The 19,541-nt window shown below is 34.6% G+C and overlaps 2 protein-coding genes across 2 annotated transcripts in view; one reads left to right on the top strand and one right to left on the bottom strand.

Annotated features, from left to right (window-relative positions):
• Positions 1–3,719: 3,719 nt before the first annotated feature.
• Positions 3,720–9,139, bottom strand: LOC119666696 (ras GTPase-activating protein raskol-like). The gene is made up of 6 exons (XM_038075977.1): positions 9,117–9,139; positions 8,846–8,973; positions 7,596–8,783; positions 5,317–7,530; positions 4,089–4,353; positions 3,720–4,014 (listed from the first exon to the last, which is right to left on the bottom strand). Exons 1-6 carry the CDS (start codon positions 9,137–9,139, stop codon positions 3,789–3,791), a joined length of 4,044 nt encoding a protein of 1,347 aa, XP_037931905.1. The 3' UTR covers positions 3,720–3,788.
• Positions 9,140–15,587: 6,448 nt separating this feature from the next.
• LOC119666695 overlaps positions 15,588–19,541 on the top strand; it is a 47,284-nt gene continuing 43,330 nt past the window's right edge. The window contains exons 1-2 of the mRNA XM_038075976.1: positions 15,588–15,927; positions 16,018–19,523. Of these exons, the coding sequence (XP_037931904.1) occupies positions 15,588–15,927; positions 16,018–19,523 (3,846 nt within the window). The remainder of the gene's footprint in view (positions 15,928–16,017; positions 19,524–19,541) is intronic.

Here is a 19,541-nt window from a genome sequence, read left to right as displayed (position 1 = left end):
TTTTACTGATGATCGTCACTCTACATTTGATCGTCATAAACAATAGAGGTTTAATATTTTTAGTTCATAGCTTCTATTAAGAAGAAGAACAAATATAGTGATGTCTTATTCTAATATTTATAAGATTTCTTCAAAATGCAATAATCAAAATTTATCTTTATTTATCTTTTTCTGAATACATTCTATAGTGATTTTATCGTTACATCAGATTTTAACTAAATAGAAGGGAAAATAATTAAATTCACTTGTTTAAATTTAAGCTTTAAAAGGTAAATTCGAAAAAAATATATTTTTTTTAATATTCAATTTATGTGCTTTTGAAAATAAAATAAATTTTATATAGTTTTAAAGGATATTTAAAAGTTAAGTTCTTCAAGCGATCATATATTCCAACTTTGACGCCATTTTTAAAATTTAAACTCCTGTTATTTATAAATTTTCTCTTCGCGTTTATGTTCCTGTTGGTGTTGTTGTTGTTGTTGTTGTTCCTATTGCTGTTGTTGGTGATGTTGTTGGTGATGTTCCTGTTGGTGTTGCTGTTGTCATTCCGCCTTGTCCGTTATCAATGCGTTGTACCCTAGACATTGTATTGATCAAAAAGATACTCACAATCACAAATAATAATTCAAAATTAATTTTCATTTTTGCGTTGAGTTCTAAGCTGAGTTCTGATAGTTTTCAGTTCTACTGAGTTTCTAATAAAAATTAAAACTCGACTCACTCTTTTATATCACAAAATTGTGGTTGTGCACAATATTTGTTCTATTAATTAGTTAATAGAATAAATAACATATGTTAAAATTTTTCTTTGATCATTAAAATCATATTATGTTATTTACCTTTACTTTCATTTAATTAAAGAATTTTGCTAATTAGATTAAAAAACTATTTCAATTAAACTTATTTATTAGCTTAAGTGCGAAATGTTTTTTTAATGATATTTTTTAATTGAAGCTTAAAAAGATGCGTATATGTTTTGCTAAAGTACGACCCAGAAACATACCAATAGTCGATGGTATGGAGCCGAGAAGTTGTTAATCGACTTATTAAATCCAGGCAACAGAAGTTACCAACACAAGTAATTAAGATTTCAATTTAATTCACCAGAAAAAAAGTTGTAGGTATAATTTTTCTGAATACTGGACAGACAGTTACTGATAAGTGGAAACCAGTAGACTGAAATCTGCTTTACATAAGTTTCCAAAAAATTTTTGAGGGGATTAAAAAATAGAACTCTAAGACGCAGTGCAAATTTTCCCAAACTATAATATTTTTTTTTTCTGCTAAATATATAACGTATTTCTTGACTTCCGTTAAGAAAATTCTATATAAACCTAACACTTCAGCAGTTGAAGCTTCAGGCTTAGACAAACCCTTACGCATTTATGTACCTTAGGAAAGCGATTATACAATGATTTATTTCATATATTTCATTTCAATATTTGAAGTATTTTTAATATTCAACATTAAAGGACATTAATGTCGGACGGGTTTCGAAGAATTGTAAAAAATTGAAGTTCATTTAAATATTTGTCGGGATTTAAAATTTAAAAAAATTCTCTTGATATAAAACCTACAATTTTCAACATATCAATTGTAGGTTAGTGTAGATCCCACAACATATCAATTGTAGATCCCACAGATGCTCTTGCAGGAGTTAAAGAAACCTTATTATCATCAATAGAGCAAAATTATTACATTTATATAAATTAGAACGAGATGAATATGTTTTGTGCAACACAGCTCCCATAGTCACGTCATCTTTTCGGAAACGAAATTCCAAAATCAACGCAAATACATCCTACTGCCGATGCTTCACTGACGAGCTTACGGCGGAGCTATTTATCTACGTTTATTACGCAGCACGGACAACTCATTGTACGCATCCTTTGCGCTAAATCGAGACTGGCCCCAATTAAGAAATTAACAACTCTAAAGTTAGAACTATGTACCGCTCCACTAACAGCACAATTAATAGCTACAACATATTGATAGATACAACATATTTGTCAACAGCCTCTTGCTATGCTTTCATGGCAAATAGGGTTACAAAAATTTTTGAAATTTCCGACAAAATACAGTGGCGACATATAAGATCAAAGGATAATCCTGCCGACATACTGTCACTTGGTATTGTAGCATCTAAATTAAGTAGCTGTAACTTATGGTTTTACGGTCCTAGGTTCTTGCATGGTCACCACTCGCTTTGGCCTTTAGCAAGAGTTTTTTTTTGAAATCCATTAATTTTATTACAATCTGTCAGGTATGAATGACAATAAGTAATATATATAATTATAACTCGTAATAATAATTATTACGATCTAAAAAAGAAAGACACGTATGGACTATGCCCTGTGACATATCCATATATATTTAAAATAACAGTGTGTCATCTACATATACATATCTAAAATATCTCTAGATGTTTTCCTTCTCAGCCTTGTAAAGGTGTTGGAAGGGGACATCAGGTGTATAACCAGCGGGTTTGGGTGCATATATATGCGATGAACGTAATTCTTTAAAATACTGGCTATTTCTTCCTTGATTGTCCGAACATGTAATTGTTTATGCAGCTGTTCATTCGTTATATACCAAGGTGCATTTGTGATCATTCGTAATGTTTTAGATTGGAAACGCTGGATAATAGTCAGGTTTAAGTCTGCTGTAGTACCCCATAATTGGGTCCCATAACTCCATATAGGACTAGCAAGAGTTAAAGCCAAATCATCCTCATTATCAAGAGAGCAAAGTCATTTTATTAAGACGAATTAGAACGAAATGATATTTTCTGTTCCTACAGATATTGAAAAAACTTCATTATAAACTGCATAGATGTAGAGTTCCAAATTTTAAGCTACTTCTTGATAAGTTTTCCAATTCCGAGTATTTTTTAGATTTTAAATTTATTAAACCATATTGAAAATAGTTTAATTATACAAAAATGTATTAAAATAAATAAAACATTAAATTTTCTTTAATAATTCATAAATATTTATTTATATATATTTTTGTTGTCGTTTAAACATGCTTTGTATGCGTAACTGTATGAGTGTGTATGTGGGGGGTTTGTATTTTTTGTATTTGTGTAATATGGACTACGTATTTGTGTGTTTGTATGTAGTGAGGGGAGATAACGACGAGTAAATAGAGGCAGGGAGAATTTATATAATTTTTGGTTTACATAACAAATTAGCATTCCTAACAACACGAATGCTTTTGTTTAAAAATGTTAACATAAATTACTGAATACAATTTGCAATAATATAATTAATAATATTTTACTTTTGTGTTTTTATATAAAATAAAATAAAATTTTTATTTAAATTATTTTCATATTAAAAAGCTTAAAATATTTTAAATAATTTAACATTTTTTTCTTTGTATTACTTTATCTCATCTTTTCCTTTTCAATCTGCATAGAGAGAAATGATGATCCTTTCAACTTCTATCGCTCGCAGAGCTAAAAAAAACTTTGGTCAACTTTTTAACTTATTTTTCTTTATCCTTTAGTATCCTGTTTAAGCTCGTGTTTTTTTGGATTAGGTTTTAATTTGCTTTTCGGCTTTTTTAACATTTAGATTGTGTGTACATTGCTTACTTATTTAAATAATAATAATAATAATAATAATAATAATAAAAATAATTATAAAATACGAGTAACTAAAATTATAAATAATTTATATATTTTTTTTTAAGATATTAAAATAACTTTTTTGTTTATTTTGCTTAAAGACTAAATATTTTATTTGCAGCTCATTGCGATTGTCGGTGTTTGCAGATTCCAGCGCTCACTGTTGCGTTTGGTTTTGCTGTTGCGCGTGTTGTTGTTGCTGCTGCTGCTGTTGGGTCTCATACCGTTGACGCAGGGCGGTTAGTGCACTCAATAAGCGACTGTTGGCGGCATCAAGTGCGGCTATTTGCTGGCCTTGCTCCTCGATGACGCGCTGCTTATGGGAGAGCGCCAGAGACATTTTAAGCTGTTCGCGGCGGAGTTCCTCCTCCATGGTTATTAACCTAAACCAGCAGGGAAAAATTAATTTGTAATTATTTTCTATCCTACATAATTCCAATATGCATTGCTTGCTTACCTGTCAATAATACTGCGCATTGTGGATTCTGATTGTAAGCTCAAATTGTTTACTCCTCCGCCGGTGTGACGGTTCAAAGCAAACAGTTCATCGCTGGAGTCACGCAATTCCGCTTCGTCGCGATCAAGCGTGTGTCGCAACGTATCGAGCGTTTCCTGTAGCAATTGAATTTCGCCATTTTGATCATACCCGTTATTACTGTTTGTATTATTCGAATTGAGACGAGGTTGACGACGACGTTTACCTTCGTGTGGTTGACAGTGACCTATAAGAAATTGTAACATATTACATTATTCATAATTTTATTTATATAAACCTTAAGAATGGCAAACAAACTGCATAACAATTTCGGATGGGTGAAGATTTCAAGAACAGCCGGGTCTATGCCCTGGAACCACTCACTAATCACGACGACCAAATGCCGTTCAAAACCCCCCAAGCAGATCCCAGCGAGTTACAACAACAGGGTAAGTGGACTATTGCTAAGTATCTTGTCTGTAAAATGGTATAAAATGGCACACATGAAGGGTGACAATTTTAGAAAGGAGAACTATAAGAAGAGTATCTTGTCTATAAAAGGATTTTGAATCATGCAACTTTTTAATCACGAGTTGTTCACTTTACAAGAGAACAGAGTAAACTATATGCAGAACGATGGAATATATAAATTTTAAGAGAACTTTCAAAATACATATCAATGATCCTTCACTCATAACTTTGTAATTGCAGATATATTTTAACATGTGCCAATATTATCTTCCTGTTAGTATTTATATAGTAAGGATTTAATTTAGCGATTATTCGCGTGAAACTTAAAAAAAATAAGTGTTTCCTTTGGTTTTAGTCTTACAGGCGATAAATGAAATTTAAATCTAAATACGACCCATCTTCAAACTTATTCTTACTCTTAAACATTCCACTTCCCTCTCGAACTAATGTTACCTATACAAATACTAAACCATGTTTACGTCTTTTTAGAGATCCTTGTGACCTACAATAACAGCAACAACAAAAAATCAAAACGTTTCTATATATATACTTTAATACAGATAGCATTGAAAAGCGAACTGAGGGACTTATCCTTGGTTCTGACTCACTAATATTTAGAACTCACCTTTCACAGTTTTACCCAGGGGAAATACTCAGATCTGATTTTGCGTATTACCAACAGTTCAATAGTTAGTAAAGCAGTGTACCATAATAATAAGATTAAAAAATCTATATTTACCTTCTGTATCCGTAGAGCTATCCGAAAGCGTGCGAGCAGAGTCTAAACTTAAACGTCGCTGATAACGTCCACTGTGCCCTATACCAAGTCCAGAACTATGATGCATATTGTTACCATACTGCTGTGACTGACCACCATTATAGATGGCAACAGTGCCTGGATGTGGGGCATTTGCGGAACTTGTTGTATTTGCCATATAATTACCACTATTGCTGCCATAAATATCTTCGCGCTTGAACTGCGGATTAGTACGTGGTAAGCGCGTTGAAGCGGAGGCAGTTAAATGTTGACCAATAACAATATTGGCGCCAGAAGATGAAGAACTACTGCCACCACTAAGCGAACGTTGTGCCTCTATGTGACCATGTGAAGGAGATTTTAATAATTTTGACGCATTGCCTATATGTGGATAGCCGATGTGATAGTTTTCTGTAGATAGGCGTTCTTCAGACGAAGAAGGCGTCAGCGAAGAACTAATAGCGCCACCATTATTTAATAGTGCAGCACGTGCAGCAACAATACCACTACCTTGTGGTTTTGGCCGATTGCCACCGAACAGTTGCTGATGTGCTGTTTGTCCACTATTAAATCCACTACTATAATTAACACGTTGGTGGTGATGATGATGATGATGGTGGTGTGGTCCACTATTACTGTTCGATTGCAGCTGATAAGAGGGATTCTTAAATGCAAGCGGAGCGTTAGACTTTTGTCCAACTTGATTTTCAACAGGACTTGCAGATTGTGAGGGTGGATTTGTGGATATACTTTGGTAACCAGAGCTGCAATGGCTGCTTTTAGCAGATAATTGCTCCTTGGTTTTGTGATTATTACTATTGCCTGAATTTCCAACTGGTGTTATTTCTCCAACCACTGCGTGCTCTTCAGCATATTTGAATAAATCATCCAAATCTTCTAAATTCATTGGCATATTTGAATTTGGATTTGTTTCACGTGTTGTTGACCTTTGGTATGATTGCAGTTTGTGAGATAGCGGTGAACTAGAGTGATCTGGTATACCCAAGTTCAATTTGCTAGGTGTACGTTCACTGAGTGAAAGACTAACATTTGAGTTATTCAATTTGTGATGACGTTGTTGTGAAATACTAGAGACGCCACCGCTCAACATACTAGAACTTGACTTCAACATGGGCGTTGGAGATTTACGCACAAATGCGCTGTTTGTGTCCAAGCCAGAGATTTGTATGAAATCACCAGGTAATTCATCGTAGTTATTGTTGTTACCGCGTGGTAAAGTGGTGGCACGCAGCATATTTGCTGAAGTCTCACTGTCATTACCATTGTGATTCATGCTACTGACTGCTGACAAATTTCCGTTGGAAGCGGGATAATAATGGGCATTACTACTACCTAAACGGTCAATTGTATTCGTTGCGCTTGCATTGGGCGCTGGTGGACAATGGTGTTGTATAGTTGTTGGTATTAATAAATTGTGACTGCTGCCATTCATCGAAGACGAAGCTATTGAGCTTTGTGACTGCGCGTGTTGTAAATTCGAGTTAATATACTGTGATCCAGCAATGGAGTTTTGAGAATTCGAATGACGTCTATCCATGCCGTTATTTACGAGCTGTTGCTGCTGTTGTTGTTGCTGTTGCAAAATACCATTAACTGTTGGATCATTGTAACGGAAAATATTTTTCTCCAATGAGCTTGGAGTTAACACACCACGCATTATACCACGCTCAGCTGGTATTGGTTTTGTGACAACTGCATGTTGTGGTTGTGCTAACTGCGCTTGATGCTGCATTGGCTGTGTTTGACAATCTTCAGGATTGTGATTTTCTTGGTTTTCATTTTGACTCATGGTCATATGTGGCATGTGTTGCAAGTAGTTGTTACTATCTTTGGCCTTTGTAATTTCGTCTAGTATATGTTGAAGTGGATCAAGCTCATGTTGGCGTGCTTCTGGCAATTTGGTTATACTTTCACTCAGTAAAGTGTGTAAAATTGATAACTGTTTGCCTTGATCTATGTAACCAGCCCAATCGAGTATTGATTCTGGAGTTGTATGCTCCGGACGTGTGGATATTTGTTGTAAAAATTCCTTCATACGTGGCGCTTCTTGCTCCAGAAAGTCATTGAGAAATTCCATGAAAATTTCTTTACCCTGGAAGTGTGTGAAATTTGCAAGCGTTTGCAATGTTTTGGCAACCAATGTGAGGTTACGAGTTGCACGAGAAGAAGGCAATTCTGTAATTGAATTTTTTCAAAATTAGCTTTTAAACTATTATTATAATAATTTTAAAATTACTTACCATTTGTTATGTTAAATAAACTAGGAGAGAGTATAGCGGGACAAAGGAAACGTAAAAATATCGATGCTGATATTAAATTGTCAGCCATATCTTGTCGACCCAATTGATTCAAACGCTCACGGAAGGTAGCAAAACATGAACGCAACTGTGGTGGAAAATGTTTATGGGATTCGTAGATACACTGCCAAGCGTTGCGCACAGCAGCACGTAACGATGCCTGTTGACGTTGTAATGAACCAGTTTTCTTTGTCGGATCTACTTCACAATCACAATCCGATTGTATTATCTCATTTATGGGTACGGAGAGTGTATCTTGCAAGTACTGTTCGCCAGTTAATTTCAAAAATGCTTCCATGCTTTTAGTAGCTAATGAATTTCCACGGAAGGTGAGTCGTTGATCACCCACACGTAATAAATCCAAAGCCACAACATCAGTTAAAAATGGACCAGCTAAACCTTGTGCATGCATAAGCAAAACCAAAGCTTGTCCGATATCTTCTTTGGCCTTAACACCAATGACTGGTTCCAGAGTTTCACAAACACGCTTGTAGTTGTCTTTAAGATAAGCCAAGAAATCGGCATAAACATTGATAGGCAGTATATCAGTACTCTGGAAACGACATTTAATACGTAAGGTTGGTATAACTTCTTTAGCATTACGATTGAGACTATCATTTTTCTCACTGAGTATGGGATACCAATCTTCTGAGAATAAACGGGTAGTAACTTCATGTATTGGTATTTTAACTGAACCAACAAACATGTGCTTATCACGCTTCTTTTTCTTTTCAACTTCACGAAAGACATTCACTGTGATAACATTTATGTCTGGTATATCAGGAAAATCAAAATATTCACCCCAAAATAATAGATCTGTTTGCAATTTAACGCTTGTCCGCCCATAAAGCGTCTTATCTAAATGCAATTCACAGAAATATTTTTTCTTTGGTGGCAAATTCTTTGCTTCATACACCCACATCTTCAGTGAGTTGTCTGTGTGCCGTGTATGCTCCGCATTTGGTGCAATCGATTTACGTAGTGAATAAATCCATAGATCACGCTCTTGTCGTGAACCACATGAATAGTAACGCTCACCACGTGGACCACCGCGTACCTGGAAGCAGTGTCGGCGTCCAAGTACTGATTGATGCACTGGCGCAACACCTACAGCGCCGGTACAGGAGAGATCTGTCAATATAAAAATAATATTTATTAATATTTCTGTGGAATAGGTATAATACTAAACTTACCAATGGTAGACATGACGGCATGACTGGAAAGTAAACTCTCATGTGAACGTGAACCACGTAAACCGCCTGAGCCTCTTTTGGTACGTTCCAATTTGGTTACAGATTTTGTACGTTTGAGGGGATTCGATCTGCAAGGTTGTAAGTAAGAGATCATATGTGAATGAGTAAAATAGTATCAAACTCAAGTGTAAATACATAAGAAAATATTGTTGACTATAACTGCAACATTGAAGATACTCAATAGCTGTGTATTGTATTATCTCACACTCACGTTGTAAGTCGTACGTCGAACATGTTTGTGCTATATGTTCTTTCGGACTCAATTTCTCATAAAGAAATACTGAATGTTTGATTGACGGTGTTTGCTCTATATATGAGTTCTGGAGCAATCAATACAAAATTTTACTTTCAAATTTCTTACTCAAATCTATAAGTATTACATTTATATTGCAACATCAAACATGTTTGATTAGCGAACATAGACATGTTCGTTCTAATTGCTCCACAATTAATACAAAGTTTTACTTTCAAATTTACTACTCAATTTACTTCTTGTTTGGAACGGGACTACAGCGAGTGGCATATATAACCAATCACTGCCACAAACAGACACTAAATGTTGCTTTGCTGTGAGCTATGAGCTCTGAGCTGTTACTCCACATTTCTTGACACTTTTTCTGTGAATAATAAATACATAATTTCATATGAAAATTGCAAGTTGTTTCAATACAACAATTACTATTGTTTTTTTTTGTTTTTGTATTTTTGTTGTCTTTTCGTTAAGTCAAAACCAGTGAACCAACAAATCAAGTTAACAAATAAAATTTGCTATTGCCGCATTTTTGTTGTTGTTATTTATGTTGCATGAAAATGCTTTAAGCGGCTACAATAGCATTACATGGACCCCATACGCGAGCATAAGAGCTTAAGTTTCTATGGGTTGGTGTATGCGTGTATCAGTAGGTATGTGTGTGCGTATGTGCGAATTGGCAAGTGCAGCAGTAAAAAGTAGGCTTCATTGGTCTTACAAATTTGCAGTGAAGCAAAAAATTACACATAGAGCAAGCAAAACAGCAAAAGAGCCAAATATTGGCAACAAAAAGTGCTTTATTAGCCATTGTTAATGTTGTTGACTGGGGAGTTGTCCGTAATTTACGCTTCAAGAAAAGGGTGTGTTGTAAAGTGTATTAAGCTGTATGCTGTATACTGTAAGCTGTAAGCTACAAATTAAGGAATAGTTAAGCTGTGCCCACCAATAAAAAATAATATACAAAAATATTTTTTTGGTATAATTTTTACGGCATAATTCGAATATCCGCGATAAATAATCGCCCCAGTCAATATTAACACATCTCATGAAGATAAAAGATATTCAACTTTGTAAAACGTAATGGTTCGAATTGGTTCAAATGCAGATATAATGACTGAAAGGTTTAAATACCTAGCTGTATGTAGTTAATATTCCCTAGAGTTGGTTAAGCTAAATTAACTCAGACAAAAATCAAACAATAATTTTTGTGTTATAGAAAATATTTTATGAAAAATTATGAAAACATTTTGTTTTTCGACCCATTCACATTTTAGTAGAGAGAGTTGTATATATACTTAAATATATAATCACTTTTTTTAGTGCAGTTTCCAAGCACTCTATTCTCTATTTGTTATTTTTTTTTCTTATGTTTTACATTTTATACTTCTCATAATTCTATTTTTTTATATTTTAGCGTAACCAACAAAAGTTGATACAAAACTTTGAATGCATACAAGAGTGTACAAGAGGCGATAGAAGAAGCAGTAAATAGAAATAGTATTGAATCAAATATATTTTATAAAAGCCAAAAACAATTACATTTCTAGAACAATTTCCTAATGAAGTTCGCAGAACAGGCTTTAAGCAGAAACCTTGCCAAAGTTTGATAAACAACAAATAATTCTAAACTTGCCGCCGCCAAATCCTAACATATCTTTATGAATATCAATAGAATAACATTAAGGGATACTCTAAAGTAAATAGAAAAAAGAGATTTTAATTAGTTGCTTTATAAATTGTATTTTAGTTAAATATAAAAAAAAATTTGTTTTTCCTTTTTTTCTTTTCTTTTATTTTTTTCCTTATTTTCTTTTTGCTTGTTATTTCCCTTTCTATTTGTTTTTATTGTTATTTATTTTTTCCCTTTTTTATAATTATTAATTTTTTTTGTCTTTTTTACTGTTATTATTTTTTTCCCCCTTTTTCTATAATTTTTTTTTCTTTTTCCTTTTTCTGTCATTCTTTTTTTTCTTTTTCCAATTTTTATCATTCTTTTTTTTCGTTCTTATAAAAAAACAAGTACAACAAGTAAATTTGTTAATAAAACTTTCACAACAAATTAACAAAACTCCAGAAAAATGTGCGAACATAAAAAATCAAGTACGGAACCCGAGTTCGATTCCTGATACTTGCAGTCTCAAAAACAAAAAAGATTATTTACGAATAATTAAATATAAGAATTATTTCCGAGACCACTGATGATGGGGTATTTGGCAATACTCGAAACAGTTGTATGGTCAGGCAAAAATTGAAATAATATAAAATGAATTTTTGTTGTTGTAGTTCACTACTGTTCGAAAAAACAACTTTATTATTATTTTTTTTTCCTTTTTCTATCATTCTTTTTTTTTGCTTTTTTTGTCTTTATTTTTGTCTTTATCCTTTTTCTATCATTCTTTTTGTTTCTTTTTCCTTTTTCTATCATTTTTTTTTCTTTTTCCTTTTTCTATCATTCTTTTTTCCTTTATTAATTATTCTATTGTTCTCGTTTCTTAATCATTCTTTGTTTTCTTCCTTTTTTAAACCTTTTTTTTTGTTTTTTTTTACACATCAGACTAACATCTTCAAACCGAGTTGTTAACTTATCCATTTCAAAATTTTTTAATCTTTTTAATCACTGATACTTCACTTACTTTTTGCTTTCCTAATTCACAGAATCTAGGTTCTGCAGAAGAGGAGGAATCTTTCTTCCGATTTTTTAACTAATGGTTTTATGTCCATTAAAAATCTTTGATAATCCTTTCCTTTGTTGGAGATGCGATAAAGCTATCTTTCTCCAAAATTAGGGACATAACCAAATTTAGTTCACTTTCACTCATTGAATAATCGTTGCTTTGATTCTTCAACGTTGTTCATACGCTAATTACTTCGATCTTTATACTTGTTTTGATGACACTCTTCTTTGGCGTATGAACAATGATTATCTAAAATGCCACAACTGGTCTTTATTTGTGTTTATTTCACTAAAGTCTACTAGGCTTCACTTTAACTTAACCTAATTTACTTACTTATGTTACAATATTAGTAGTTGGGCAAATAATTTTAAATGACATTATAACTTCCATTTCATATTTTCTAATTTTTTAACACTACATTTTTATGTCTATAATGTTTAAATAATTGTAAACTTATTTTTCTCTTCCATTTGTTGGGAAGCCAAGTATGACGAACCGAAAACACACCTCAGAACCATTACAACTAATAAAAGCGGAGCAAGGGAAGTTGCTACTTCCATAATCAATAAGACTAGAGGTGCTTATATTCAACTTATAACGATATAGAACGAGATACAGAGTTGGAACCATATATTAACTGCTGCAATCTTTCGCGTATTCAATATATAGATTATATATAGATCATAGTCAATATATATAGATCAATATATTTGTTTTACAACTCTTTGATCTTCTGCTAAGAATTGAAAATGCTATGGTTTTTAGATCTCAATTCCGATGATTAGTGACTTCCTAGTGTCTCATATTCGTACACCTATGTCTTTACAGTGGTTATGATAATGTGAGATCACTACTTTACTACTATCTCTTTAGTCATGTATTCCGATACTGTTTTTGCAATAAAATTCAGAAAAGTCAACTGAAATTTGATGAACTGATTGGTGAAACATATTTAGTTTCCTTTCTGATTCTTTCAAGCAGAAGCTAAGATGTTCAAATACTAATTTGAAAATAACAAGAGTTATTGTACCATCTTTAAATATTTTGTGAACTCGTGCACTTATGTTTTTTTATAAAACAGAGTCATCATTAGTCTTATTCAACAATATCAGTGACTCAACACAGGAAATTCCATTTGCAGCACAAAAATTAATGCAAATTCTTTGTTTCAATGAATTCTCAATAGCAAAATTAGCAGAATGTATTTCAAGTAAACCAACAAAATCGACTGATATAACTACATTAATCGACACATCATTGTTAAAGTAAGCATCATAATATATTACATTAGTACCAACTTACTACAAAAAACGGAATTATTTAAAAATAAACATCAGATCAACATATTATAAAAGAATCTTGTATGAGTAATAGTACGTTTCCACTGGTTACTTACTAAGTAAATTTCAATCACCATACAAAGAGATGTCATGCTTTTTAACTTACTTAGAAATAAGTAAGGAAACTTAGACAAAGAATGCAACCCTTAAAAATAAATTTCCCACAAGGGAAATTATCGAAATTTAATGTATTTTTAATGTGTTTACCACAGTACCAACGTACGGATAAAATGAATATTTAATAAAATGTATGTTTTTATTAATTGAATATGTAATGGATAATAATAATATATATTGTTAGAGCGGTTAAAGTCAAATTGTTAATATTGTAGGATTCTGTAGAATTATTAATTGATGTGTTATATGATTTATATTATAATTTATTATATTTTAATCTATTGTAAATCATATTGTATAATTAAATTATTATAATTAATATATTATATAATTCATATATATATATAATATTTTATATGGTTAATATATGGTTAATTAATTTATCTAACTAACCCTGTATAAGATGTAATCAAACCAACGGTTCTAAGTCTTGTTTTATTGCCTTTTGTTTTTTGCGCTCGAGATGAGCAAATTTTATTGTTATATTTTTTGGGCTGCAAGTAAACTCCGTTGGTTTGATTCTGTCTCTTGTTTTTCGATCGCGAACGTGTCAACACACGGGTACACATAAAAAAGTGATTAAACAATCAATAACCGAAATTGTATAAATTCAATTGTATAAATTAAATGAAATCAAAACTCAATTATAAAAACGTTTATAATTTACATTGTGTTAAAGAAATTGAAATAAAGATCATAAAACCCAATTATAAAAACGCTTATAATTTACATTGGCGACCGTGACAGGACTTTTTGCAATTTTAATAGTGGTTATTAATCTCCAATTTGTTAAAAAATCTAAATATTACCCACGTGTGGTAATCATTTTTTCTTATTAAGTTTGTAATCATTAGTGTACGCGTGTGTGCATTTCTTCCACACGGCTATTCTGTGGACTGTCGAACGTATATACTATTGTGCAATTGGTGGTTCTCGGTTTAGGTCCGCTAACCTCAAAACAGAACCTCGTGTCCGCATCAAGATCGCGCTCGACATTACAACAACAAGATACCTTTACTTGTTGATTGTACATACTTTCGCTTTTATTGTTTTTGGTTAATTTGTAACCATTAAAGTGCGCGTGTGAATATTTCTTCTAACCAGTTATATAGCTAACGCGTGCTAACTATTATAATATATCGTACATCTATATATATACTACATATGAATTATCGTACGTATATACTATTGTCCAATTGGTGGTTCTCGGTTTAGGTCCGCTAACCTCAAAACAGAACCTCGTGTCCGCATCAAGATCGCGCTCGACATTACAACAACAAGATACCTTTACTTGTTGATTGTACATACTTTCGCTTTTATTGTTTTTGGTTAATTTGTAACCATTAAAGTGCGCGTGTGAATATTTCTTCTAACCAGTTATATAGCTAACGCGTGCTAACCATTATAATATATCGTACATCTATATATATATTACCTATGTACTATCGTACGTATATACTCTTGTGCAATTGGTGGTTCTCGGTTTAGGTCCGCTAACCTCAAATCAGAACCTCGTGTCCGCATCAAGGTCGTGCTCGACATTTAAAATAACAACAACAAGCTATCTTTACTTGTTGATTGTACATACTTTCGCTTTTATTGTTTTTGGATAATTGTAACCATTAATGTGCGCGTGTGAATACTTTTTCTAACCAGCTATATAGCTAACGTGTGCTAACCATTATAATATATCGTACATCTATATATATATTACATATGTACTATCGTACGTATATACTCTTGTGCAATTGGTGGTTCTCGGTTTAGGTCCGCTAACCTCAAAATAGAATCTCGTGTCCGCATCAAGGTCGTGCTCGACAGTTAAAATAACAACAACAAGCTATCTTTACTTGTTGATTGTACATACTTTCGCTTTTATTGTATTTGGTTAATTTGTAACCATAATGTGCTCGTGTGAGTATTGCTCCTAAACGGTTATATATCTAAAGTGTGCTAACTTTAATAATATCGTACATCTGTACATATATACTATATACTATCGTACGTGTGTACTATTGTGCATTCTATGGTTCTCGGCTTAGGTTCTGCTAAGCGCCAAATAGAACCTCGTGTCCGCATCAAGGTCACGCTGAACAATTACAACAACAACAACAAGTTAACTTACTTGTTGATTACTGGTTAATATTTGCTTCCAATCAGTAAGTGTGCGGGTTCGTCAACGTCGCGTCTGACAACAACCACCGTAAGAGCAGTTCAATTTCGGAAAGCTCACTGTTGCTATTGTGACTTTTCGACTTCGTCAAATCCTTTGCTGTTCTCAAATATCTACAACTGTTTCAATGGCAACGGCAGAGCCAACCACTACGGCAGAACTGTCAGAACTAAAACAACAGCGAGCCTCGACGAAAGCGAGTATTTCAAGAATCAAGGCGTTCGTCAAAGGAAAGAGTAATTCGCTCTCACAACCAGAACTGAAATGTCGACTAGGTATTTTAGAATCATATTTTAAACAAATCTTAGCTTTTCAGACGTTGATCGAGAAATTAGATGCAACTGACTCAGCTAGAGATGAATTAGAAGACCTATACGTTTCCACCAAAATATTAATCATGTCTCAACTGCAGGAAGAGGCCCACAATGCATCAGTGCTAGACGTAACAGCAATGATGCCCACCTCAAGTAAAAAATTACCACTGTTAAAATTACCTACATTCAGTGGTAAGTACTCGGATTATAACAATTTTATTAATTCGTTTCTCCAAATCATAGATCGCGAAATATACCTCACAAATATTGAAAAATTTAATCACTTACTGAACTGCCTTACTGGTCAAGCTCTAGAGACAGTACAGGCATTTCCTATTTCGAATGAAAACTATCCAAAGGCTCTGGATAGGCTTAAATCGCGCTATGACAATAATAGCCTAATCTTCGCCGAAAATATCGCGACACTATTTGATCTACCAGCAGTATCGGGTCAGTCAAGCCAACAACTTCGTAGTCTGGTAAACAATGCATCCGCTTTGTATGGTTCACTCTGTTCGCTAGGTACAGAGAAACAAATATGTGAGGCTCTACTTATCTCGCTAATCATGCAAAAAACGGACGCAATTACACGCAGGAAATGGAATGAATCGCGTAACTTCGACACATTACCCAGTTGGGAAGATTGCTCAAAATTATTGGATAGGCATTGCCAGTTTCTCGAATCACTCGACAGTGGAAACGGCAATCAGTCATCATCACAACGTAAACCTAATAATCTTAACTCCAAGAGTAACAGACGCTCAAAACAATACGCATTTGTTGCATCTACATCCAGCAATTCTTGCTCATTTTGTTCTAGCAATGAACACCTAATACAGAATTGTCATCGTTTTAAGGCACTGGAGGTGGTTCAAAGGTTTGAAAAGGTGAAGAGCCTAAAACTCTGCATAAACTGCTTATCGCCACGCCATCATGTGGTTAATTGCACATCAACGTTTAAATGTAAGGTTTGCGCAAAGCCACATCACACTCTCTTGCATCATTCGCAATTGCCAACGAATATTAAGAGAGCGGGATCATCACGACGCACAGAACACGCTGCTATGCCCAACGACAACGTTGCCAGCCATTCCCATCTTAATATGTCATCGGCCGAGCAAATAATTCTAGCTACTGCATTGGTTTTAGTGAAGGATTCATCGGGAAGTTATCAAGTGGGTAGAGACTTGCTTGATTCATGCTCTCAGGTCAACTTCATAACGGAGGAGTTTTCAAAGAAGCTTAGTTTAGCAAAACATAAACATCGGTTGCATGTTTCCAGTATTGGTAGTTCGTTGACCAACATAAAGTATCAGACGCTCACATCAATCAAATCTCGTCATTCAAATCTTGAACTTGCTTTAAACTTTGGTATTACGAATCACATCGCATATCAACCAAGTTCTGAAATCGATATATCGTCGTGGAAGGTTCCACCAAATACACCTCTCGCCGATGAGCAATTCTTTAAATCCAAGCGCGTTGATCTCTTGCTTGGAGCTGAAAGTTTCTTTGATATTTTGTCTGTCGGTCAAATCAAACTAGGTGAAAATTTTCCAGTACTTCAAAAAACACTATTAGGATGGATTGTATCTGGCAAGTACAAGGGTCAGCCATTTGCATCACCAGCAGCAAAATGCCTATTATCAGTTGAAGATACAGTCTCCGATCAATTAGAAATGATGTGGAAGATAGAGGAAGTGCAATCGGCTTCAAAGTCATGGTCACCAGCACATGTTGCGTGTGAGTCATTATATCGTGAAACGGTTCACCAAAATGCGATGGGAAGAATTGTCGTTCGGTTACCATTCAAAGATTCACCAGATTGTCTTGGTTTGACACACAATACCGCCTTGCGCCGTTTTTATTCTGTAGAACGGCGATTGTCATCTAATCGTGCACTGAAGCAAGACTATCAAGAATTCATGAAACAATATCGAGAGCTCGGACACATGACGCGTGTTGAGACTCCGAAAACCAACGAACCTCATTATTATATCCCTCATCATTGTGTTTTAAAACCGTCGAGCACTTCGACCAAGCTGAGGGTGGTTTTTGATGCGTCATGTCCAACAACTTCGCAACGTTCATTAAATGATATTCTACTGGTCGGCCCGACAATTCAGTCGGAGTTATATTTGTTGCTACTTCAATTTCGTTTGCACCGATATGCCTTGACGGCTGACATTGTTAAGATGTACCGACAGATACTGATAGATGAACCAGATCGAAAATTCCAATATATTTTTTGGCGAGATACGGAGTCCGATCCTGTTAGTACTTACGAGTTGAATACAGTCACTTATGGTACTGCATCAGCACCTTTCCTAGCAACCAGGAGTTTGCAGTATTTGGCGGACAAATTTGAAACACAATACCCAATAGGCGCTGCACTCATTAAATCATCGTTCTTTGTCGACGACTTCTTAGGTGGAGCAGATTCCATTGATCAACTCACCAATATCAGACATCAGTTAACGGCCATTCTACAGAAGGGTTGCTTCGATCTTGACAAATGGCATTCAAACCATCATGACTTCATCAGCGATACTACAACAAAGAGTTTGAATCTTGATACAGATACAGTCACCAGCGCTCTAGGCATCAAGTGGCACCAAATGCAAGATGTTTTCCTATTTTCGTTCAATGCACAACCAGGTCATATTGTAACAAAACGCACCATCTTATCCCTTGCGTCTTCATTATTCGACCCGCTTGGATTACTAGCACCGATCATACTCGTAGCCAAAATTATGATGCAAGAATTGTGGCTTTTGCGTGTGGACTGGGACGAGTCAATCCCTCAAAATCTTCACTCAGCTTGGAAAACATTTATTCAAGATCTTACAACGCTTTCATCGGTTAAGGTGCCGAGATACTGCCTATCCATAAACTATCAACAGGTTGATGTACACGGTTTCTGTGACGCTTCAATACGCGCATATGGTTGCTGTATATTTCTCCGATCACAAAACACATCAGGTAAGGTGACGGTCAGGCTATTCACTGCAAAATCCCGTGTGGCACCTATAAAGCGGAAGTCGCTACCTAAACTAGAACTCTGTGGTGCCTTACTTCTTGCCAAACTGTATCAGAAGGTCCAACCAATATTTGCGCAATTTAAGGGTGAAACGTTTTTTTGGACTGATTCACAGATTGTATTACATTGGTTGAAGCAGCACTCATCAACCCTGTCTGCATTCGTTGGCAATCGAGTAGCGGAAATTCAAGATATTACCGCAAATGGGCAATGGAGACACGTTCCTACCCAATCCAACCCGGCAGATGTTGTGTCGCGCGGCTGTAACATCCGCCAATTATCAGAGTCTTGTTGGTTTACGGGGCCGGAATTTTTGTTACTCGCTGATAAATACTGGCCGCATTTGAAATGTCACAACCTGGATATGGAAGAAGTCAATAAAGAGACGCGAAAGGTTGTATTCGTTAACACAAATGAAGACAACTACGTATTACAGGTATTGTCAAGATATAGTTCATACACTAAGATGCTACGAGTAATAGCGCAGGTACAGCGTTTTTATCATGTAACCAAGAATAAATTGAAGAACGGAGAATGTACCCTCCAACCTATTCAGCTACAAAAGGCATTGCACTGTATTATTTGGGTCATCCAACAGCAATTCTTCGAAATTGATATACAACGCCTACAACGAGGGAACCCAGCCGAAGGTACATTAAAGCATCTAAATCCCTTCCTGGACAATGTATTCGGTTATCAATTGCTAAAGGTGGGAGGTCGCCTCGAG

Source organism: Teleopsis dalmanni, chromosome 1 (genome assembly GCF_002237135.1).
Source record: "Teleopsis dalmanni isolate 2A chromosome 1, ASM223713v2, whole genome shotgun sequence".
In the NCBI taxonomy this organism is placed as follows: domain Eukaryota; kingdom Metazoa; phylum Arthropoda; class Insecta; order Diptera; family Diopsidae; genus Teleopsis; species Teleopsis dalmanni.
This window is presented reverse-complemented; position numbering and strand designations above follow the sequence as displayed.